The sequence below is a fragment of the Diabrotica undecimpunctata genome, chromosome 9, assembly GCF_040954645.1.
Source record: "Diabrotica undecimpunctata isolate CICGRU chromosome 9, icDiaUnde3, whole genome shotgun sequence".
NCBI lineage: Eukaryota > Metazoa > Arthropoda > Insecta > Coleoptera > Chrysomelidae > Diabrotica > Diabrotica undecimpunctata.
In genome coordinates this window covers 100,728,338-100,755,298 of record NC_092811.1, presented here as the reverse complement: position 1 = coordinate 100,755,298, position 26,961 = coordinate 100,728,338, and the positions used below count along the sequence as shown (strand labels likewise).

At 34.7% G+C, this 26,961-nt stretch overlaps 2 protein-coding genes across 2 annotated transcripts in view; one reads left to right on the top strand and one right to left on the bottom strand.

Annotated features, from left to right (window-relative positions):
* The window catches only part of LOC140450324 (uncharacterized), a 205,740-nt gene that overhangs the window by 114,982 nt on the left and 63,797 nt on the right, over positions 1-26,961 (bottom strand). The window lies entirely within an intron of this gene.
* On the top strand, positions 2,285-26,168 carry LOC140449815 (putative inorganic phosphate cotransporter). The gene is made up of 5 exons (XM_072543174.1): positions 2,285-2,662; positions 12,823-13,124; positions 13,295-13,509; positions 19,750-20,146; positions 25,872-26,168. Exons 1-5 carry the CDS (start codon positions 2,391-2,393, stop codon positions 26,090-26,092), a joined length of 1,407 nt encoding a protein of 468 aa, XP_072399275.1. The 5' UTR covers positions 2,285-2,390; the 3' UTR covers positions 26,093-26,168.

The following is a 26,961-nucleotide window of genomic DNA, read 5'->3' as shown; positions in this document are numbered from 1 at the left end:
TGTTTAATCCATGCGCTACACAAGTAACATGTATTAAATCTGGGAAAAATATTTTTAAATTTTGTCCTGCTTTCACCATATAAGGAGCAGCATCCGATAAAATAAGCAGTAATTTATTAGAAGGAATAGTTGTCGGAAGAAAAAAAGTTGCTAATGTTTCTTGTATAAAACGCGAAATTGTTAAAGCATTTGTTTTCTCAAGTTGCTGGCATGAAATAAGATGAGATTTTGGTAAGGTATCTTCTTTAAGAACACCAATCAATAAATGAGCAATATACTTTCCTGAGGAATCAGTGGTTTCGTCTACAGATATGTAAAAATAATTATCTGCAATTTCTTCCTTAATATTAATTAACACCGACGAGTATAGCCCGTTCACATTATTTCTTCTTAGAGACCGATCACTTGGAACATTAAGTTTGCAATATTTTTTTAGAAACGAACTAAAATTTACATTTGCTAATTTTGAAAGCGGTATGTTTGCAGACACTAATGCGCGACACAAGTCTTCATTAAAAGTTTCTTGCTCATCTAATTTTTTTGAAGTAGATTGGAAACATTTAGCCATTGAAGTTTGATGTTTTCCTCCTATTTTTCCTTTTTTTGCAATGTGTGAAGCAGTTCTCACATGTTGGTCTATCTGAAATTTCTTCTCACATGCTATCTATAAATAAAAATAAAAACCTTTATTTTAACCCAACCTTTAAAATATAAAAATACACAAGGTGTTTTTGGTTAATCAAATAACTGGTTTGGAAAAAAAAACACTCACTAAGTGTTTTAAATGCAGTATTAATCCACAAATTAGTTTTTGTTACTAACCATTAGTACATCATATAACTTATTTTAAAATTCAACAAAAGTTTTTTTTTTTGTTAATTCAATTACAATAAAAATAATTGTGTTTTAGAATAGCTGACTTCATAAAAAAAAGTAAAGGTGAAAAATTTTTCTAAATACACACCATTGTATTGTACCATGGACAATTTTTTCTCACTAAAGGAAGCTATTTTTCATTTAAAAACAACCTACGAGTACTAAATTTCAAGTAAATACGTTTATTGGTTTTAAAGTTATTGTTGTTATTAACTAAAACAATTTAATTTTTTTTAATTTTAACACCCTGTATCTCGAAAAGTAAATAAGTTTGACCCCTCATTAACTATATCGTTTTGTTCAATTTTTCGAGAAGTATCTACAGTCAAACGTTGTAAGTGTCATTTGGAAACACCCTGTATGTATGAAATATTAGATATTTAATAGAAAATATTAGATACTTACAATTTTGCCACAGACTGAACAGTAGATTTTTCCCATATCCATAGACAGCTCTTTATAAGGTTTAACCCAAGTTGAAGCACTGGTTGTTTTAGGCATTATAAAATCACAATCTTCCTTTTTGTTACGCACAACGAGTGTTTACGCTTTGAATATCAAAACAAAAATGATTTACAAATCTGAGCATCAAATTAGAAATGTTTAGGTACCTAATTCAATAAACTGGGAGATTTTGGAAAATCCCTAAATTAGGAACAAAACTATTAGCCGTTTACCTGCTGTTAAGATACAATAAATTGTAGATAGATTTGGGGATTAGATCATAAAATGCAAATGAGCGAACCCTTAGCGATTATCCAATAACTGAATGCCTCAGTGACCGAGACTTTCTAAGAATGTTGAGGGCTACTTAAATTGATCTTCTTTGAAATTGTAAATGTTTTGTACCTGTAGAGATTACGTACTTAGATCATTTCTTGATTAAAATGACTACAAAATTTTATACAAGAATTGAAATAAATTGGTATGTTTAAAAATTTTCAAATACAGTATAAAAATCTGAACTTTTATGCACTTTATGCAAACTTTTATACAAATATGCCAAAATATGAAATATTTGCATAAAATATGCACAATATGCAAAATATGCAATATGCATATTTGCCGAAGTCTACTTATATGCAATGAAGACACTTTTATTTCTGGTTACTACGATTTAAATATTTATTTAATGTAGATGTTATTGAACAATCTGTAAGTTTCCGAAAGTTGAAAAATCACGTTTAAAATCACGTAAAAATCACAATAAATATATACCTAGTTTTCAAAATCCAATAAATAAAAAAAAAGAAGTTTAAAAACGTTCATCGTAATGTTAGCCATTTTCTAATTATTATCACCGACGTTAGTTTCACTCAGATGTTTTGGTTTATTTCGTATAATATGAATGATGACAATGTGCTAAGATCCAGCGGACTTACTGTATATTTTATTGTGAGCTAAACCTTCTAAGATTGTTGTCATCTTTGACGTTTTAAAATGATATTTTGTATAAGTTTGGGAAATTTTTTTAAAACAGTTTAATCATTTTTAATTCATGAAATAACTACGAAATGCCATGGCATCCTTTAAAATGTCTTTGTGGAAAGTTTGTATTTGGCCAAAGATATGTACTTGTAATTATGATGCAGTTGGCATTATTAAATGCATATCATTTGAGAGTTGTTCTAAACATTGCTATAACAGAAATGATACAAGATCGAAATAATGTAACGAGTCAGGCTTGCCCGAATTATGTCTATGAACCAATTGAGGATATAGAGGGTGGAACTTTTAAGTGGGATCACGATATGGAGGCTGGAATACTCTATGCATTTTTTACAAGGTAAGATGATATATTAGACAAAACTCCCATTCTAGAAGATTACGAGTATGTAGATGTATATCATCATCTAGCTATTTGTGACCTCAGCCAGTAACCAAGCTTCTCTGTCTATTACAGATGTAATCTAATTTCCTGTTATGTTGTTTAAATCATCAGTCCATCTGGTGGTTTTTCTTTTAAGCCTTGGCCTACATTCTGTAATCGTTTCTGTCGAACCGCAATATTTTTTCTTACAAAATGACAAGCCTAATGACGTTTTTAGGCGAGGCAATAAAGCACTAAAAAGCCCTAAAGCTACCAATTTTCGGCAGCAAGATGAATCGCTATGCAACATTTTGTATTTGATTCGAAAATGTGTCATTAAAGTTTGTGAACAAAATTCATGGCGGTAAAATGAAAATTGCATTTTGTTCCTAAGGAAAATGCATTTCTAAAGTACATAGAAAACGAAAGATTTGCAACTTGGAAAATATCGACAGGAATGCGTTCAATTTTATTTTCAGAGGTTTTCGAGGTCGCTGAACACGACTACGATAATGTCGATGGTTCTCGAGCTACCTGGTGCCCAGGGTGGACCACGTCTTCTGGAGTTTTATGTTAATTTCATTATAAATCAGTCGACAGTGAGTACTCGGGTGTTTTCGAGGTTCATAATCACGAATATTTCGTTGATAAATGACGTCAGAATACATCATGTAACATATAACTTCAAAAATTACCTAAAAAATTACTTTTTTAATTTGGCGCTTTTAAGCAGTTGGTAGCACTGATAAAGTGCCAGATGATACATATTATAATCTTCCTTGTAGCAGCTCCCGCCAGACATATTCAATTGGATACAGATCAGGCGATCATGGTGGCCAAGGTAAATGGTTGATGTGATGTTGATCCATGAAGGCTAACGATTTTCAGGTAACATGCGGTCTGGCATTGTCCTGTTGAAAAATCGATTTTTGATCGGTGTTTAGGTATGGAATAAGATGTCGCTTCACTACTTCCTGAATATGGGATTGTCTATAATACGCAATTCGTCCAATGACACAAATATGGATACCTATGTAAAAAAATCAATCATCGGATATAGAAGAAGATACAGAAGAATTAAATTTAAATGACACATTTGGTAATCATCTTTATTTACTTAATTTAAAAAAAAATTGTATTTATTTTAAAGAAATCATATTTTATCTCTTATTTGATTCCAAACTTTCATAAAAATCTTAAATAACAAATTACCATAACACTTCACGAGAGGATGTCCACCCTGGGCACCAGATACCTTGGAAAAAACCGCCGAATAATGACTTTCGTTTGATTTGCATTTTTCTTATGCACAAAATACAATTTTCTTTTTACCACCATGAATTTTGTTTAAAAACTTTCGTGAAACTTTCCCGAATCGAATGCAAAAAGTTTCATAGCGACTCATCTGGCTACTAGCTACAGAATTAGTCTAAAGCTACTTGAATCAATACCGGTTGATCAGGCAGGTTTCCGACCGAAAAGAAGCTGCACAGATCAGGTTCTTTCACTTTCCATATTTATTGAGGCAGGGTTCCAGAGAAGAGAAAACTTAAAACTTTTCCGCATTCATAGATCTAACAGCGGCCTACGATACAGTCTGGAGAGAAGGCATGCTATACAAGCTCTTCCGTACAATCTCCTGTAAATCCACTCGAATAATCAACAGCATGCTAGTCGACAGAACCATTCAAGTAGTCATGGGAACCGACATCAGCACCCCAAGAAATCTGAAGAATAGACTGTCTCAGGGATCTGTCCTAGCTCCTCTCCTCTTTAGCCTGTACATTGCTGATATACCAGAAAACACATCAAGGAAGTTTGGTTACGTCGATGACTGGGTCCTTGCAACAAGGTGTAAGTCATTTGAAGAAACAGAAGAAATCCTCACTGCGGACTTACACACAGTGGGAAAGTATTTCCGTAAATGGTGGTCCAACCAAACGCTACCAAAACAGAGGTTTCCATTTTCCACCTAAATAACAAGCTTGCAGGAAGAACACTCAACATCCAATTCGAAAACACGACACTCGCCTACAATGAAATACCAAAGTACCTTGGGGTGACTATTGACAGAACCCTATCTTTCAAGGAACATCTGTCAAAAACAGCGGAAAAACTTAAATCCAGGAGCATCGGTTTCCACCTTGCGATCATCTGCCCTGGGCCTTGTCTTCCTAACCGCGGAATACTGCTCTTCAGCCTGGCTTAACAGCCCACATATACACAAAGTAGTTACCCAATTGAACAATACAATGAGAAATATTGCTGGCGTTATCAAATCCACCTCTACGCAATGGCTCCCAGTACTGAGCCACACTCCACCACCCAAACTAGGGCGCATACACTATCTCACTGTGAGTACAGAAAGATACTTAGTAACGAGATCCTGCCAATCCATCAAGATATAGATGCTGCTAACGGTAACCATCTATACGCCGCCAATAGACGACAGCACAAACTGCTGTGGAAAATGAGTTCAACTTAACAACCACTTGGACTCGAGAATAGATGGAACAACAAAATAGCAGCTTACCCTGCATCACACAAAAACCACCAGGTTTTGACTTACATATGGACTATGCTGAACTGAATGAGAACCCAACACGGCAGATGCGGTTACATGATGCACAAATGGGGCAAACGACCATCGCCACTCTGTGACTGCGGACAACCACAAACCACCTGTCACATTATAGAACAGTGTCCCACAAGATCCTATTCTGGCAGGCCAGAGGATTTCCTAATGTCGACTTCAGAGTCGATAGACTCTGGACTCTGGTCGATAGATTTGAATAAGTTAGATGTTCGTCTGTAAACATATGTATTATGTTTTATACAAAATATATGTAAATTTAAATGTAAATGTGTCAAGTATACGATAAATAAATAAATCTAGCTGCGTAAAATTGGTAGACTTAATGCTTCATTGCCTTGCCTATTTGTCACTTTCTTTGTGATGTCTTTTAACTTATCTTTTTTTTTTAATAATTGTGCTATTTACTTTTTTTTATAGATAATTCTATTTAAATTAAATTGTTTTTTTAATATTTTTCGGAGCCGTATTACATCCTTCTAACGTTGGGAATTACATTGGTTAGTTGTTCTAGGTCTTTAGCTAATCGAAATATTTGTTCAACACAGTGGCGGAGATAGACATTTGCCTTGGGAGATGGGGAACTTCCAATGAGACACCAACCAAAAGACTTAAAAAATAAACCCAAACTACACACAAGACAAATAATAAAACGGCATTTGCTATATTTAACACAGCTGCGTTGGTCTGCATAGCTGTTGAGGGTATTCGGAGCATTCTTCAATGCAATCACATCTCAAACGCCTCGAGATGATTAATTGTATAAACCTTCAGAGATCATGTCGCGGTGCTATGTAATAACACTGACCAAATAGAACTTTTTTTTATTTAGATAATCGTATCGACCAAATGGCCAATAGTGGCAAATTAATAGATTACATATAAGTTTATTAAATTTGATGGATTAATGTCTTTCAAGAAATTTAGAATATTGTTGAAATTACAGTCTGTACCTAGAGCTTCTAAAGGTGGTGCTGGTATCTTGTTACTTCGTTGATTTTTAATTATATAGGTGACATTCATATAGTATGTGTTTTATTGTTAGTGTGGTATTCCAAATGTCACACCGCTTGGATTTGCACTTTTTAATTAAGTAATCATGCGTTAACCTAGTATGAGTATAAGATGCGTTATTATTATTTCTTTGCTCCTCGAGGTAGGTAACACATTCCATGTCTCTACGCCGCTATGTGGAGTTTTACTTGGTTTAACTTTGAATTTTACACATCCGTTGATACCGATGTGTTTACAAATTCTGAAACATCACTCACTATCTCGTCTTTAGCACTATAGTCTGCAATTTCGTTGCCTTTTATTTCTATATGGGATGGAATCCAGATGAAATGTATCTCATTATGATTCATATGAGCCTGATAAAGGACAGTTTTTAGTAAAATAATTTAAAAAGTAATTTTTTTTAAAGCGGGTTTTGTGTAAAGAGTTGCCAGATGCTTTGTATGGTACTGAGTGTTAAGATAATATATTTGCAGTTTTTTGTCAGATTGGTTAGTTCTATCGCACGATAGAGAGCATACAGTTCGACTGTATAGAGTATAGATAGTACGAACATTAGGTAGTTTAAATTTAAGGACCTTCTCTAGAGTTACTACAGATGCTTCCACACTTTCAATTGGTTTTGAACCATCAGTGTATATCTGGCATGATTTTTATAGCGACTAAGGATTTTTCTAAATGTGAAATAATTAAATCATGATTAGTGGCGCTTTTGGCAAATGACGTAAGTTTAAAGTTATATGATGGTATACGGTTATTTCAAGGTGGATTATGATCATGCGTAAGCAAGACATTGAGATATGACAATGTCAAATCGATGCAAATGGTCTTTTATTCTTTTATAGAAAGATTTAGCAGAACGGGGATTTGCTGTGAGGCATGGGAAAATATCAGTAAAAGTATTTCTATGGACAGGATTTCTTGGATTATGCTTAATTTTTGTTGCATACTTTAGACTAAGAGAAGCTCTTTTATCATTTAACGAGAATTCATTAGCTTCGTTAAAGTAAACTTTCAATTTGTGTTGTACAAAAGGTTCCCAAACATATTATGCTGAAGTATAAGCTATAGCCGCGTAGTCTAACTGGGATCTTATAATAGTTCTGTATCTCATTAACAATGTATTCCTGCCTGAACCCCAATTTTTGTGTGCTAAAATTTTTAGTAAATTTAATCTTTTATAACATTTACAAGTTAGCTTATTAATATTTTCTTTCCAATTCAACTTTTTGTCAAAAGTGACTCCCAGCAATTTCAGTGAATCTTGTTGTTGTAATGTTTGTTTGTATAGATGTAATGAAATTGGTGTACTGACTTTGTTTTAGAGAATACTATATATTTAGTTTTAGTTATTAAAAAGATGAATCCAGTTTCCTGTGACCATTTTTCAATATTTAACAAGAAATTCTGTACAAGTTGTGAGAGTTTGGTTAAGTTTTTGTTTTGATAGAATATAACGAGATAGTCAGCATATAATTGGCTTTTAAGTGGGAGTTTTAGATTTCGTATAATATCATTTATGGCAATTATAAATAGCATAGGACTTATAACAGATACCTGAGGAATCCCATTTTCTAATTACACTTTTGACGACAAGTTATCATTAACTCGGCCTTGTATATACCTTTATGTAAGTTTTTTATAATAGCAAGGCAGTGTCCTTCAATTTCATAATCATACAGTAATTTGACGATACGGTGGCGCCAGGCATTATCTTAGTCTCTTTCACTAGAATATTGCAATATATTTTTGATAAAGGAAGGGGCCTTTATGTGCATTGTTTTCTAGGTCTATAATATTGTCTAGAGTTGATCTATTTTGTCGAAAACCACTTTGTTTTGTAATTATAGTATTTCGATCTTTAAGTGTTCAAAGGAGACGACGGTTGACCATTTTTTTCTAATAGTTTGCATGCAGTACATCTTATTATTCTTATCACATAGATCATCGCAAAATTCTCAGATACAGTGATTGCAACAATGAAGAAAGAGGGGAAACAACCGATGATGAAACGCAATGGCACACAGCCCAAACCCGGAAGAAAACGAAGTCCAGAACATTCAATAAAAAACTTACGTCAAAAAACATTATCTGATTTCGTTCTGAAAACAAATCTTCATAACCGATTCCAAGCACTTAACGAAGAGAACTTGGAAACCGAACAGACCAGCAAAAAAGTAATGACGCAGACTATAAACCCCCACCAATTTGTTCCCAATGTATTAGATGTGAATCAATGTGCAACCGTAATAAACTCTGTTGCTAAAGATGGCTATAGTTGTAAACTAATTGTAAATAATTAAATTAAAGTTTTAACTTTAATAAAAATATTAACAAAGACAAAAGTTAAATTCCACACTTATTAACCCAAGCAAGAGCATAGTTATAAAGTAGTCCTGAAAAATGTGCACTATTCGATTGATATACCTACGCTAACATCAGAAATCGAAGGACATAGTCATAAAATTAGAAACATTTCAAACATTAGACACAGCCACAAACATAGTAATTAAAGGCTGGAGTGGGTGAATCACTATATCATCATTATACTGCCCTCCCATCATAAAATAAAAACAAATCAATTTTCTGAATTTTTAATCACTTGGCTCAAGGTTTCTAGCCGGTGGTGATCACAATGCGAAACATCCTTTTAGGCCTCTAGATTGATGAACCCACGTAGCAAACAACTACTTCAGGCAATTAATATTAATAACCTCAAGAGTTATTCTACAGGTGAACTACATATCACTCGCTAATAGTTCTCACCCTGACTTCTGAAATAATTTATTTACCTAGACCTCCTACGCTTTATTCATCAAAAACCTATTGGACTTTGTTTAAAGAAACCATTACTAATAACTTAAACATAAACTAATATCCAAAGACAGAAGGTGATCTAGACACCGCTGTGGATCATCTCATCACATGTATTCAGAAAGCTTGCTGGGAATCCACCTCACCAACCAATAATAAGCCTAACAAGGAGTCCCTGAGGACCTTCCAAGGTATAAAATGCTAAATGGTCTAAAAATACATCAACTGCATAATATCTGAGAGATTTATCGCCATTAGAAGCCACAGATTACACCCTTTGGAAGGCTACCAGAAAATTTTTACGACCATAACCTATCAAAGCGAGTAATGAACATTGGGAACGCACTGATAACGAAAAAGCAAATATATTTCTCGAACACTTAAAAACTACCTTTACTCCATTTCCCAGTGAGTTACAACCAAAGAAAGAGAAAAATATTCATAGATATTTGGACTGTCCATAACAAAAGTCTATCTGGTATGGACAGTCTGTCTATTAAATCTTTTAGAAAAAAAACGAAATCATTGACGCAGTACTTAATACTAATAAAAAGAAAGCTTCTGGTTATTAGTTGGTTACTGGATTCGTCTTATGTCAATTACCACAAAATGCCATCCTCTCTAATCTATAAAATAGGCAAGAGTTTAGAATCCGTAACTTCATACAGACCCATTAGTTTATTACCAATTCTTCGTCCCATAGCGTCCCTAATAAAGTCATACATCGTGATCTCTCAGTGAGTGTTGTGCGCTAAGAAATAAACAAGCCATTTAAAGCAGTTAGAAATTCACCCAAATTCTAGTGCGGCAAACCTACTGAACAACAGCAAGGAAGTGAGAAGACTTAAGAGATACAAACCCTTGGACTTACCAAAAAGATTTTCATAAGTAAATTGGAATATAAAAAAAAATTTAAATATTAATTTAAGTTAAATTTAATAAGGAAGGTACCAGTACTGGCAGATATTCTTCGTTCATGTTAATTTCTCTGTTTGTATTATCACATTTGATTATTGTCCATTTGTTTTAAAGTAGATTCTCTCCACGCCGTTGGAAATTTCTGTCCAAATAATATTAAATATATTCAGTGGATGATTGTGTGCATTCTCAAGTGAATGTTTAAGAAAGACCATTGGGATATTATCTGGACCCTCACTAGTCTCTTTAAATGTGTTTAATTCATCTTTGTATTCATATATATATATATATATATATATATATATATATATATATATATATATATATATATATACATATATATATATATATATTATATATATATATATATATATATATATATATATATATATATATATATATATATATATATTAAATTTGCAGTTTACAGCATCTGTATCATCTACAAAGAATATAACTACAATGCGTTCTTCGTTCTGTTTAAAATTGATACATTTATTGTTATAATTAATTGTATTACAGTCCACGTCTAAATAATTACACGCACACCTGTGTTTTAATAAGTTATTGTTTTATCATCATCATCATCCAGCCTCAAGAGTCCACTGCTGAACATAGGCCTCTTCTTCGTGTTTCCAACCCCGTCTATCTTGCGCCGCTCTCATCCAGTTTTTATTGAGTCTTCTTAAATCGTCAGTCCATCTTGTAGGTGGTCGACCGACGCTTCTCTTGTCTTCCCTTGGCCTCCATTCCAATAACCTCTTTGTCCATCGCCCATCTGTCATTCTGGCTATGTGTCCTGCCCATCTCCATTTTAGTCTGGCTATCTTATCGATGATGTCAGTCACTCCGGTTCTTCTCCTGATGTCTTCGTTGGTTATTCTGTCTCGCAGAGTTATTCCTAACATGGACGGCTCCATTCTTCTCTGCGTGACTTTCAGTTTGGTAGCTGCTGCTTTTGTTAAGGTAAGTGTTTCTGCTCCGTATGTCAAGACTGGGAGGACGCACTGATCAAATACCTTTCTCTTTAGGCATGTGGGCAGCTCACTTTTAAAAGTTTCTCTCAGTTTTCCAAATGCTGCCCACCCAAGGCCGATTCTTCTCTTCAGTTCATGAGTCTGGTTATCCCTGCCAATCATAATTTCATGTCCCAGGTATTTATATCTATCTACGAGTTCTATTTCTTTTCCACCAATACTGATGTTCTGGTTGGGTACCAAATTGGTCATGATTTTTGTTTTCGAGATATTTATATTTAAACCTACACTTTCTGTAGCCACAACGAGTTCCTGTACCATCTCTCTTGCCATACCTAGATCTTCAGCTATTATAAGTATATCATCGGCGAAACGTAAGTTGTTTAGATATTCTCCATCTATTTTTATTCCCTTTGTCATCCAATCCAAATTCTTAAAAGCATGTTCTAGCACCGTATTAAAAAGTTTAGGTGACATTGGGTCTCCTTGTCTAACCCCCCGTTCTATTTTTATGCGATTACTGTTAGTATGTAATCTGACAGTGGTTGTTGCCTGCAGGTATATTTTGTATAATAATTTAGTATATCTATAATCTAGCCTGCATTCTTTAAGCGCCTGTAATATTTTGCTTAGCTCAACTGTGTCAAAGGCTTTGTGAAAATCGATAAATATTAGAACTAGAGGTTTATTGTATTCCACTGCTTTCTCTATTAGGGTTTTTATACTTTGTAGATGGTCATTTGTTCCGTAACTTTTTCGGAATCCTGCCTGTTCCCTTGGTTGATAAGTCTCTAATTTTCTTTCCATTCTCTTAACTAGTATTCGCGTAAACAACTTATATATATATATATATGGCTGAGGAGGATAATCGGTCTGTAATTCTCTAAATTTGCTTTATCTCCTGCTTTATGTAATAGAATCATAGTAGCGTTGTTCCAGTCTGTTGGAATATTGGCGCTGTGAAGGCAGATATTGAAAAGTTGTTTAATTTTTTCAAGTAATACATCCCCTCCAATTTTTAGTGCTTCTGATACTATTCCATCTTCACCCGGGGTTCGATTATTTTTCATTTTCTTCAGGGCTTCTTTGATTTCTGATTTTGTTATATCGGGCATTAAATCTGATCCTTGGTTTAATACCCCAGTTTTTAGTGTAATTGGAGGTTCCGTATTGTTATCTTTTTTTCTTGATCTATATAACTCTGTGTAGAACTCTTCGACTATTCTTAATATTTTATCTCTGTTCGTTGTTTCTTCTCCGGTGCTGTTTCTCAGTTGGTTAATTTCTATTTTCCCCTTTTGTACGCTCCTCTTCAAAACTTTCATGTTCTTATTTTGCTCTATTGCCTGTTTTGTTTTTTCTACATTGTAGTTTCTTATGTCTTTTCTTATTGCCTTTGTGATCGTCTTATTTATTTGATTTATCGCTTCTTTGATTGTAGTGTTATCACCTTTCATTTGTCGCCTTAGTTCTATAAGGGTTTTCGTGGGTTGACTCAGTTTTTCATCTTTTTTGCTTGTCGGACAATATTTAGTTTGTAAACTTTGTAAACTAAACTAAACTAAATATTGTTTTATACGAGTTTATATAAACAGTACTTTCGCATACAAACATACATAAAATGGATTTTATTTCAGGAAAGTTATTCAATATTTCGTATTTCTGTTTATTTGTCATATATGGCAACACTGTGTTAATCAATTCCTGCCTGAACCACGATACACTTACAACACACTAAAAAGAACTGATTCACGTTGCTTATCGCCTTCCTTTACGGAATAATTTGTAAATAATACTATATAACATTTTTGTTTTTCTAGTTACTTTATAAGTCACATCCCAGGAGGATGGTTGGCAGATAAATTTGGAGCCAGACATGTAATGGGTACCTGCATGATAGTGTCTTCAGTAGTGTCCATCTTGACTCCTCTGGCCATCCAATATGGCAGCTCCTATGGAGCAATCATATTGAGAATTATATTAGGATTTGCTCAAGGTCCAATGTTACCAACTATTTCTACTTTTATACAGTGTTGGATACCAAAACATCAAAGGGGCTTTTTGGGAGGAATTGCCTTTGGAGGTTCAAACATGGGAACTGTCACTGGCAGTATCCTGACAGGTATAATTACTTACATTATATAGTTGTACTTATAAGTATCGTCAAATTAAAAAATCATTTAACAGCTACAAAAGTAATTTATTGCTAATTTAACAAAATAAACTGATAATATATCTTTTGAATTTCATAATCTAGTTTAAAAGTGTGTCTTACCTTGATTTTATTTTTAGGGATGATGATAACAGGAGCCAAAAGTTGGGTAGTTCCATTTTATGTTTGGGGAATATGTGCCTTAGTATGGTGCTTCTTTTATTACGTATATGTATTTTCAAGGCCTACTACACATCCTTTTATCACCGAAGAAGAGAAGAATTATCTGGTTACCGAAGTGGAGCAAAAAACGAAGTTTAAGGTACCTTGGAAGTCTATTTGTACCTCCTTGCCTGTAAGTATAAAGTCTATGGAAATCTTACAGCCCTAATATTTACATCCATTTTATCAATACGGCCACAAGGATAGGAATTATTGGACATCTTCTAACGTATATAAATGATACGATTCTATCGAACTAAATTTTTATACATCTTCATATAATTTGGATAAAAAAGGGCTTATATAGTAAATCAAGTGATCAAAATTTCAAAACTGTATCTAGAACTCTTTGCTTTGAAATTATAATAATAAATGTGGGTCTTTCTTAAGATAGTACATTCCTAAACTCTATATGTCCAAAATATGACGATCAATAGATTTTAGAATATTATACAAATGTATACGTGCATATTCATTTACATGTTTTTACGGTCATCGACAGAACCGAATATAATGCTTATTTTTGGCACATATTAGTAATTATATTTGCAAAAACAGCTAGCAAGCTTTGCCCTAATTGTACAGCTCGTGCCTAAAAGAACTGATACGACTCTTAAAGCGAATTTTGTAGAAAATTGAGCAGTGTATTTCGAAGGATAATTACTTATTCTTTACATACTGTCATTGTCACTGCCAAATCTTAAAATTTGTCAGATAACTTATTCTGTTCAACCTCAAAAAATTGCTCCACATGCTAGCAAAGAACTAAAAGCAATAATTGTAACGCAATTAGAAGATGGTTGGTTATTATCTGCCGTAGCGAACAATTTTAACGTAAGCAGAACAACAATATTTAATAATAATAAAAATATCTACCGCTCATGAAGTTCGTACGCTTTTGGAGAGATTAGAATAGAATCCTTTTGAAGATGCGAAAACTGCAAGAATTATATCACAGTTTCCGGCAAGAAAGACAACAACTTGACGCAGAATTAAAACATCGCGTCTAAGGTACCGAACCATCAGCTACAAAATTAAGATTTTTGGGACAGGGTAATATTTACAGATGAGAAAATTTTTCAATCTTCTAAAAAGAGCAAAATTGGCGTGTATAGACCAGATAATAGTAGATTTAATCCTCTATATGTTGATAGATATCGAGCAGCTGGTCATTTTAGCGCCAATGTATGGGGATGGATTTCATCTAGAGGGATGGGAATGGTATGGCGTATTTATGGCAGGTTTGTTGGGCAGATTTATCTGAATATTCTAGAAAACATCATGTTTTCCAATTTAGAACAGTTGTATCCAGAAAATAATTGTATCCTCCAGCAAGATAATTATCCCGTTCACACTGCAAATATAATAAACCAGTGCTCCAGAATAACAACATCGAACCCTTGCCATGGTCCAGCTATGGTGTCGAGAAGGTGCTATACCTCGAGAATGTGTGGGGGGTAATTAGAAAACGGTTGTATCGGCGTAATTTTATACCTCAAAATGCTGAAAAGCTGTGGCACGGCGTACAACAGGTTTAGAAAGAGCTCTCTGAAGAAGACAATTTACTTTCACGTAGATGAACCCAAGACTACAAACTGTTATCAATGCTGATGGAGATATTACAAAATATTAATTTTATTTTTACATACATAAATTTAGTATAGTTTTGGTCTTCCTGACCCTCGCTTTCTTTCGAGAGTTTCTTGTTCCCTCCATTTTTTATTAATAGAAAAACTGTGGTTCTGCTTATGTTAAAATGTTTTGCTGCTTCTGATACTGCCCAGTTATCTTTTAATTTGGTTACAATTTTTGCTTTAATATATTGTTGAGTTAAGTCGTTTGTTTTATTCTTTATTAATAATAAAAATAATAATAACAACCCTATTTTATGTAAAAACTATCATTTAGGTATATACACTCGCGATCATAAAATCCGGGTCACCTTGAAAATCACCGATATTTCATTTTTAACGAGCTTTTTTCGTAAATAATAATAACACAAATACAAACTAATGCATGTTTCTGAGAATTGTTGCGGTTTCCTTTGTAACAAAGAATTCCAATAGTGCCGATTTCGCGGTAAAGTGCACACTTCCCAAAATGAACGCTACCTGTAACTCCGCTTGTTTTAAATGTCTCGTTTGTACTTCGACTTTCTGTTCAAATGCAACGGACAAACGTTTATTATTGCCACCATTAGTGTTTATTAGTGCCATTATTTATTTTTTGACAAAAATGCCTTTGACTGTTGTTGAAACGGTACAAATTGTTGCACTTGTGGAAGACGGTCACATCCAACGGCAAGTCGCAAGAAATGTTGGCGTAAGCCTTTCTACGGTTCAACTAGTGCTTCAACGCTTTCAGGAGGCAAGTTTGCTAACCAGGCGACCTGGCTCTGGACGAAGAAGAACGACCAAGGCACTAGATGACCGTTTCCTTGTGTTTCAGGCTTTACGAAACCGGACCTCAACTGCGGTTATGCATCAAAATCGTCTAGAGGAACTTTTTCTTGACTATCTTCTCGGGTAATGACTAGAGGACCGCCACTTCGCCGGGTGCCGCGAGTTGCACGACTAGCTTTTGCTCGACAATACGCGCATTGGGGAATTAACGATTGTAGCAAAGTGTTATTCACAGATGAATTTCGTTTCTGCCTAACTGGATCCGATGGACGTGTAAGAGTTTGGAGGAGAACCGGTGAACGATTTTCACAAGCTTGCATTGCTCCAAGAATGCCATTTGGTGGAGGCTCGGTCATGGCTTGGGGAGGTATATCTTCCGACTTCTACACAGAATTACCCTTCATCGAAAATGGGTCCCTAACTGCACGAAGGTACATTACGGAGATTCCGGAAGAACATGTTATGCCCAACATGGCAGGGCTTGGAGAAAACGCCGTTTTTATGCAGGACAACGTGCTACCGCACGTTGCCAGGATAAGTATGTAATACTTGGACGAAGTTGGAATTACGAGGGTACCCTGGCCAGCTAGGTCTCCGGACCTGAATCCCATCGAACATCTCTGGGACGATTTGAAAAAACGTATTCAAACCCATACACCTCCTCCTAACAACGCACAGAAGCTTAAGGATCTGTTAGTGAGAGAGTGGAATATCATACCACAACATGTAATCCGGAGAAAAATTGAGAGTATGTCCCGTCGTCTGCAAGAGGTTATTAGAGCAAGGGGAGGCAATACACGATATTGGTAATTGAACAATTTGATTTGTTTTCTGTTTTTTTTCAATAAAAACAATAAAAAACCATTTTTTTTTCTTTCAAAACAAACATTGATGATAAGTAAACAATACATTAGCCAAAAAAAGGTTATTACTGCACCAGAGGCAAAAATATTCAAGAAACTTGAAATTTTTAAGATGACCCGGATTTTATGATTGCGAGTGTACTATTTATAAAATGCAGGAATTCAAAATAATATCAAAATTTAGACCTCAATAATTATTACAATTTATGAATTAACATATATGTAATCAATTGTTTAATTTTGTTTGTTTATTTTATTATTTGTATGTCATAATAAATATAATATAATGTCAGACCAATCAAATACACTGCTCAAAATGATCAAATCTTGCTAAGAGTCGTATCAGTTTTTTTAGGAACCAGCTGTACTTAAAACAATATTCAAAGTTCCTTAATTGTCTCTCATGTGGATAGGCATAGATATTCATCTCCGCACGTGCATAGACTTAAGTGGCGATTAAAGTAGGGTGACCAAAACGTCCTGTAAAAACTGGATTTTCCCATTTTATTACGATGGTACCTGGAGTCCCGAAAAAGTCTCTCGGGCCACCTAAATGTCCCGTATTTACGTTGGGTTGATGATACACTTTTGTCACCCCTCTTCACGACAGTTAAATTTTCCCATTGCCACATTCTTCTCTCGTCGGCAGTTGAACTCGCTCATTCTGCAGGCGGCTATCCAACCGGGCTCAGACCTGTCAGTGTGGCTGCCTGTGTTTGTTTTGTTACAAGTGTTTGTTTGGTACACATCTCATATCCCTCTTCACATTTTATTTGACGATAGTTATATATGATAGAAGATCTGCATCTGGGCAAATTTCTTAGCATTTTTACATGTTTTACGGCATGGTTACAATATTCTTTACTTTTTATATTCTACATGCATTTACTACCGTGGTTAGAATACAAATTTATACATACTCTTCGTTCGGCAAACAAATCTTCGAAAATATTCACACATGCATATATGTTTTTCTAAAAAACAGCTTAAAAATAATCTGCTATGCAGACGACGCAGTACTCTCTCAAAGTGAAGACGATTTACAACGTATGCTGCACCAATTTAATATAGCCGCCAGAAAATTTAACATGCTTTACCCAAAAAAGACAAAATGCATGGTTACAACAGCAAATTTATTAAGATGTAAATTGGAGCAGAAAGTCAGATATTAGAACAAAGTTTAAATATCTAGGCATCACATTATCTAGCTACGGAAAGCTCGAAACTGAAGTGGAAGATCAAGTGAATAGAGCAAACAGAACCTCAGGCTGCCTGAATGAAACAATATGGAGAAATAAAAATATCGGGAAAGAAATGAAAGGCAGACTTTAGAAAAACAGTCATCAGACCAATAATGACATACGCGGCAGAAACTCTACCTGACACAGAGAGGACCAAAAGGATGTTAGAAACAGCAGGGATGAAAACACTTAGAAAAGTTTATGGTAAGACACTAAGGGACAGAGACAGAAGTACAGATATACGACGTAAATGCAAGGTGGAGAACATCAAGAACTGGGTAAGAAATAGAAGAGTAGAATGGAACGATCATAAAGCCGAATGACAACAAATAAAGTAGTAAAGACGACAAGAGACGGTTCCCCAATAGGAAGACGGTCAGTAGAAAGACCCCGAAAACGATGGAACGACAACTTACTGGAGGCACATTGAAAAACAGACAGAGTCATGTCTACATAAAAAGAAGAAGAAGAAGCATATATGTCTGGCTCGCTCTTTGTGTTCGTCGTCTTGAACCACAGACAGGTTGCGAGACATATACGACGTACACATGGATACACACATGCGGATCTGTCCGGAGAATCTGTCCGTCGGACATATCTGCCGGACAGATCCGCATGTGAATAGGACCCATTAGGAGGAGTACTCCAAAGAATGGAAGAACATTAAAAAGGGACACTATGACAATGAAGCAAAGTGCACCGTTTGTAATACTGTTTTAAGTATTCCTCATGGTGATGGACGGTCAGATATAAGACAACACATCACATCAGTGAAAAATACGGACAGAATGAGTGCCCCCAGAACCAGTAAGCCAAAATGTCAAATATCAAATCAATAAAAAAAGTTAGATCTGCTGAGCTAACTCAGGCCTTCCATAAGATCAAGCACCACCACAGGTTCCGGTCAAATGACTTTATTAGTTAGTTAAACAGCATTATGTTTAGTGACTTTGAAATTGCATATAAGTTTAGCTTTGCCAGAACAAAGCAGTCAGCTCTGAAACCTGTTGATTTAGCTCTATTGTATCTTGAGAACGATTTCCGAAGTGGAAATTGAAACGTCAATTAGCTCTATTCAGCTTATTAGCTAGTATTGAAGAGATGGATAGATCCCATTTATTTGATATTTCAACTTATGCAAGAAATCACAAGGCTGTAAAACTCGTTTCTTTTATGGTTCAGTTTTTTGACGTAAATAAAGAGATACAGTCAAAGTTATGGAAAGTTGCTTCTTTGTAGTGTGAAACTTTAGATCAGATATATCAGTTATTCTATCCCAACCGCATCCATCTCACATGCTTTGTCCATAATGAGCGCGTGGCCGAAAATATAAAGAACTTACGAAAATGTCAACAAGCTTGTCTCTTCAACTAAAAAATTGTTCCTTAAACCTCCTGTAAAATATTAATGGTGCGTCATAAATTTTCTTTCAAAGATATATTAAGCTACATAAAAAACTATGGATAATAAACTAAAATAAAAAAATAAAATTAAAGACAGACATTAGAATAAAATACTCTATTCTGTTTTATTGTAATTAATTTTATTATGTATTATTTTACTTTATTGTAATCTATTTTATTTTATTGTAATTTTATTTTACTCTAATTTATTCTACTTCACTTCATTTTATTCTAATTCTAATATGGATATATATATATATATATATATATATATATATATATATATATATATATATATATATATATATATATATATATATATAAGGCTCGTTTAAAAATAAATAATAAATATTACGTAAATTTACATTTTAAACTTTTTACCTTTATAAAAGAATTTATCACATTTTCGTTGTTTTTAACAAGAAGTTTTTTGGAAAAGTGTTCATTTTTTAATATTTTTGTAGGTTTGGGGACTACTAGCTGGCCAGCTTAGTCATAACTTCATCTTCTTTACACTTCTAACCGATTTACCGAAATATCTAAAAGAAATTTTGAAGATGAACGTTAAATCCAACGCCAACACCACCGCTTTACCTTTCCTAGCCCTGTGGGTGGCGAACATATTCTTCGCCTACGTAGCGGATTTTGTGACTAATAGAAATTGGCTGAGTTTATTAACTGCTAGAAAGTTATACACTGCGTTTGCTTGTATAGTACCGTCTTTATTGCTAGTTCTTATGGTATACGTTGGATGTAACCGATGGGCAGCCCAGGTGTTAGTTTCAATATCGTTCTTCCTGGTTGGACCCTTTTTTTCTGGCATGAAGGTCAATGTCAATGATATTACTATTCATTACGGAGGTAAGCTTTCCTTACGAACATATATACATATACATAATATATTAAGAAGAAAAGGTTAATCTTTACAGTTAGTTATAAAGTAGACTTTTAAATATTGGATGAATCTGCAATAAAAATCTCAATGTGTATCAATTGTTCGGCATAACATTTTCGTGAATATTTATTCACTTTTTCAGGGCTGAAAGAAAGAAAATATCAATTGGCCATAATATATTCTATGTAAAATATTAGTTGTGTTACCAATACGGTACACCTGCGTATTAGGCAGATGAATAAGAGCAACCCTGGAGAATAGGATAGTAATATCCACTCTGGATCAAGGAACCAGCAAAGCAAGAGCATGTAAACGCTGACCACAAGGAGGAGTTCTATTACTTCTACCTTGGTAGATGATATTCTCAAAAATCGGTCCACAAATGACTTTTACTGTCTAGGATATGCTGACAATATTGCAATCGTCTTCAGGGGAAGATTTGCCCAGGTTGTATCTGAATAAGTATGAGTATGAATAAGTCTGGGAATGCAAGTAGCGCTAAATATAGTTGATATTTGGTGTAAACAAGAGAGACTGGCAGTCAATGCTCAAAAAACGTAAATCATCAACTTCGCAAAAAAGAGAGCATTACAAGGCCTCAAACCACCAGTGCTGGGAGGAACAGCGATTCCATTGTGTGGTAAAAAATTGGGGACTTAACCCCAAAATGAGCCTTTGGTTATACACAAGGGATATTAGACCAATGATAACCTAAGAGTCTGTGACGTGGTGGACAAAGAGGCAGCAAGTAGGAGCAATAAGGCTGCTAAGTAACACACAAAGGCTAGCATGTCTGTGCTTTAAATTGAATTGAATGCTAAATTCAAAATTAATATACCAGGCAGGGAAGACTGGAAGGAAAGTGAATCCATGCAAACAGAAACTGCCTGGTACACTGAGTGGCTCAAAAACGTCTGAGAGTATAGAAGCCGGTATATTAGGAACAAAGCAAGCAATTACCCGGTAATTGCTTGCTTTGTTCACAAGAAAACGCACCGTTCAATTGCCATCTTTACAAATTGCCAGGCAGCGCCAAAGACACTAAATTCTGCAAAGGTCAATTCTAAGCTAGTATGGGATTGTGTGGGTGCCCTAAATTAACTAAGAGACCACAGCAAGGTTACGGTAGCCTGGGTACCTGGACACGAGTGTCATAAGGGCAATGAAAAAGCAGATGAAATGGCCAAACAAAGCTCATTAATATAATTCATTGGACCGAAACACTTTTGCGGCGTTGCAAAGGCAGTAACAAGAACAGCTACAAGAAAGTTGGTGGCACACAAATCTCTGGAACGGTGGACGATTTAACCAGGACAAAGACAGGCGAAACAGTTCATTATTGAACTTTCACCAAAATGTAAAGCAAAACTAAACTAAGCAAAGACAGGAACACAGTCAAAGCCATAGTATATAGCAGAGCACATTTTATACATTCTGAGACCTTTTAAAAAGGATCAGTGTAGGGGAAAGAATGAGGTAGCTGTTTCGATGATTTAAAAAGTCAATATTTAAAAAATTATAGTCTCACTTTCCTACATTTGGTAGATAAAAAATAAATATTAACCTTGAAGGGCCAGCGAACAATAGGTCGCAAAATTGCGGATTAGTAATAATGTAGTGAATAGTCAAATTGAAAATAAAAATTGCCCTTTTTAATGACAATAAAAACATAAATGTTCATAAAATTCACAACGGTTCCGCTTAATTGTTCTTAAAACTAATTAAATGCAACTTATAGAGCAAACAAATTTATAGTTTGTTGTATATCCGGCAACTCTGTAATTTGTAGGACCGGCATTAATAAAGTGATGACACAAAAACTGTCGATTTTCTTCTGTATGAAAGAATAATTTCAGGTACTTACATATTAGATGCACAGACACTGAATTTAATATAGTTAACTATTTAATAAAATAAGTTATACTTAAAAACTACTTCTATTTAAGAAGCGTGAGATGAAATATTACTTGCCTCTAGTTGAGAAGCTGAAAAGGAAGTTTGACTTGCGAAGTTTGACTTCTATTTGAAAAGACATAAACGAAGTGCGTTAAGGGTAGTTGGTTTTAACAGTGGAATTGTAAAAAACTGACAGGCGCAGAAGATCCGAAACGGCACGAAGAAGGAATGTCGTGCTGATCGTATAGTCTATAATTTAGTAAGATATATTAGTGAAAATAATAATTATTATCGTTTATTTATTTAACATTTATTGTAGAAAACACAATTAATTTTCTACAATCAGAATCTGTAATCTAGAATTATAGGACCACAATAGATCTGAAAAGGTTGCAGTGGAATACGCCAAAGGCCACCTCATTAAATCTATCTATCTACCAGTAAGGTAGATAGATAGCGGTAGATAGAGAGCGGTAGATAGAGAGCGGTGGATAGATAGCGATACTAGCGGTAGCGGGTAGGTACTCTTCCACAATCCCAGTGGAGAATAGACTTACTTCAGGGATGCGACCCTGCCCTACGCGAGTCTTGATTATCTCTCAACTCCTGTGGAGAAATCATGTCCTAACCCCATTCCTACCCAATACCTACTATCCTACCAATTTCCCAAACCAACTCACCAAACCGCCTGGCAAGCGTGATGTTTAAAATGCCAAAACCCCCTCAGCATGAACAGGCATTCAAGAAAACGGCCCTCAGTCCCCGGCAGCTCGCTAGTTTCCAATCAAGGTAGCGGTAGGGCTCAGGGACAGCGGGCAGAGGGTGCGAAGAATCCCCGGGTTGTAGGAGGCTACCAAGAACGACGAACGCTGCACATAATTACGTATCATGTAAGAACCTTTTCTAAGGATGAAAAGAACTTAAGGAAGAACTTGAACATTTGAAATGGGATTATAGGAATTAGCGAAGTCAAAAGAAGAGGTGAAGATCAGGTCAAACTAAAATCAGGCAATATATTCCACTATAAAAGGGAAGCAGAATCGACAACTGGAGGAATAGGTTTATTAGTACACAAAAAATTACAGAAAAATATACAGAGCATTGACTGCATCTCCCTAAGAGTTATGTATATAAATCTAAGACTAAATAAGAGATACAATCTGAAAATAATCCAGGTATACGCTCCCACCAGCTATTACGAAGATGAAATTTCTGAAGCCTTCTATGAGGAAATTGAAAGAGCAAAAAAGCAGGAACCGGCTAATTACAATCTGATAATGGGAGATTTTAACGGGAAACTCAGAAGAAAAAAGGAAGAACAAGAAGTGGCAATCGGAGATTTTGGAATCGGAGTAAGAAACGAAAGAGGCAAAATGCTTACCAACTTTCTACTCCAACACAAACTGTATGCACTGAACACCTTTTTTAAGAAGAAACAGAATAGAAAATGGACGTGGGCTAGTCCAGGCGGAAGAACTAAGAGCGAATATGACTATATAATAACAGACAAAAAGCAAATTATTCAAGATGCCACTGTACTCAATAAACTATAAGTACGAAGCGACCACAGACCAGTAAGAGCTAGAGTAATGATAAACCTACAAAAAGATGTTAAACAGTTGCAAACGCATAGTTTGGAATTCACCAAATCAGCCAGAAACATACATAAAAAATATAGCCGAAACTTTACAGAGTAATAATCCCAAACCTCCTTAGTATCGACGATCACAATCACAAGACTCGGTTAGAAAAGCACAACTCAAATTTTGCAAGAAAAATAACACCAAAAGTGAAAAGATTAGCAAAGATACAAAAGCTCTCATGGAAATACGACGAAACCTAAGCGAGAACGAAAAGGGAAACAAAGAAGAATATAGAAAACCAAATAAAAGAATTTCAGCGGAAATTATAGAATATGTAAGAAGATATAATACTAATGTAATTACTCAAATAGTAGAAGAGAACAAAGGTTTAAAGATAATGAGAAGAAAACCCACACAAAGTAAAAAAGAAATATACAAGCTGAGAGTGAAAGAAGGAAAGGCAACAACAGATAAACAAAACATTCTGAAAATAACCAGAGAGTTTTATAAAGACCTCTATACCAGCCAAAGACCACAAGACAATTTCCCGACACGAATCAAGACTCTCATAAATCAGGGATCGGAAATACTTTTACCCATTACTGTGTCAGAAGTAAGAGCAGCTTTAAAGGAAATGAAGAACCATCGATCGCCTGATGATGATGGACTCGTTATTGAGGCAATAAAAGCAGGAGGAGAAATTCTATTAAAATCAGTAAGCGAACTGTTTAATAAATGCTTACATGCGGATACGATTCCAAAAGACTGGAACAATGCAGTGATAGTCTAGTTACACAAAAAAGGCGATATTACTATATTAGAAAATTATAGACCCATCAGCCTCTTGATACATATGTACAAACTCTTTATCAAAATCTTAACAAAGAGACTAACACCTAAACTTGATTTCTATTAGCCAAGGAAACAGGCAGTTTCTTGGGCTTGACCATTTGCATACCATAAAGATCTTAATAGAAAAGTGCATCGAGTACAACATACTACTGGTTCTTGCATTTGTCGATTACGAGAAGGCTTTTGATTCTCTAGAGTTTGAAACAGTACTGGAAGCCCTAAATCAAAGCCGAATAGATTACAGGTATACGACACTAATCAAAAACATCTACGAGAACGCTACATCAAGTATACGACTACACGAAGACACAGAAAAATTCAGCTTAGGTCGAAGAGTTAGACAAGGCGACAATATTTCACCAAAATTGTTCACGGCAGCTCTAGGGTCAATATTTAAGAACACTCAATGGCAAGATATGGGCATCAATATAGATGGAGAAAGATTAAATCATCTAAAGTTTGCAGATGATGTTATATTAATCGCAGATAACTTACAGGGTACAGTTTCTATGATACATTCGCTTAAAAGTCAGCAGAGACAATCAAACACATGAAATACAGAGGCGAATAGGCCTGACATGGGCAGCATTTGGCAAATCAAGCCGTATTCTAAAAAGTTCAATTCTCATGTGTCTCAAGCGAAAGGTTTATAACCAATGTGTTTTGCCTGTACAAACTTATGGAGCAGAGACTTTAACACTCACGCAAAAATCTGCGAATAAACTCAGAGTTACACAATGAATCATGAAACGTGCAATGCTGAACGTGAGCCTTCAAGATCACATAACCACATAACAAACCAACTAATCAGGCAAAGATCAGGAGTTCAAGACGTCATCGAAAGAACCACGACGCTTAAGTGGAACTGGGCAGGGCACTTAGCCAGAACACAAGATGGACGGTGGACAAGACGTATTATGGAATGGAGGCCCAGAAACTATAAAAGAAGTCGAGGACGACCACCGACTAGATGAACCGATTATATAAAACGTGTAACGGGAAAATGGCTACAACCGCCCAGTGTAGAGAACACTGGAAAGAACTGAGGGAGGCCTATGTCCAGCAGTGGACGCGATGGCTGATTGATGATAATGATGATAATCTACCAATACGCTGAATTCTGAATTCAATCTTTTTGTTGATAAGGAAAAAACCAACATACTATAGCTAAGATATATTCGAAGATAGACGCAGATAAGGCAATATTCTTAATCAAATTTTTCACATTATGAATAGATAATAGGTAGTTGAAAAACATTTTTCAATGGTTTTAAAATTTCTTTTAATCTTATCCCATGCGACTACTAAATAATGGAATTAATTGATTAATCATTTATAGTTATCTTGTTTTTTACCGTAGGTACCATAATGGCAATTGTTAACGGTCTAGGATCGTTCACCGGTATTATTGGACCTTTTATGGTTGGAGCTATAGCAAAAAATGAGACATTGGAAGAATGGAGATTATGTATGTGGATTATATTGGCCACGTCAGTGGTCCTTTCCGCAGTTTATTGTCTAACAGCTAAAGCAGAGAGACAATATTGGGATTTTCCAGAAAAAGAAGTTGAAGGAACTTAATTTAATTATATTGCCATTGTACATAACAATGTATAATGTTTTAAACACAATTTTAAAAATAATAATAAATGGTATTTTGTGGAATATTAATGTATTATTAACTCTTCTTCGTTACTCTACCATTATATAGTTGGGATGCCCTATCTCCGGACTTCTCGATCAATGTGATATAATTCGAAATCAAATGTTGAGGAGTAAATGATTTGTTGGTAGGTCAATACTGGTAAATTCAACGTAACTTAAAAAAATAACTAAACGTACTTGTCTGAAGTAAATATTCTAAGCGACTACGACACAAAAGGGCTCAACCCCAATTTACAAGTTAGCAATATAAAACAACAATTCAACAAAAAACCACTGTTACAATTAATGTAACATACTAAATTTGTCGTCAAATTCAATTTCATTTCTTAAAAATATTTCGAATTTATTTTTAAAATAGACACTCCATTTTTATCGGAGCAGTAGATACTCACATTCTGCGTTGATATTAAGTCTCGGAGTTTTATTTCTGAATTCAGCGTTTGAAGTTTAGTTTTATATAAAATATAATACACATATAAAATATAACATTTAAAATAATGGACAATATACATTTTAAAATTTAGTTGAAAAGTTAAAATTTTGTTAGTGACATCTTTTCATGGTGTGTTTTGACTAATCCATAGAGAACAGATAAAAAAAAACAAAAATAGTGTGATTAAAAAGTAATTAGGAGTTCTTGCTATTATATTAATGGAAGTAGTATATTAAACCTGTCTTGATAGTATGCAACATGTTTTGTATGCAGGTGTATTACGGTGTGTATATGTAAAAGTAAATCTTTATTTTATTTTTGCCAGATTACAGGAATCTTCGAAATTAAATTC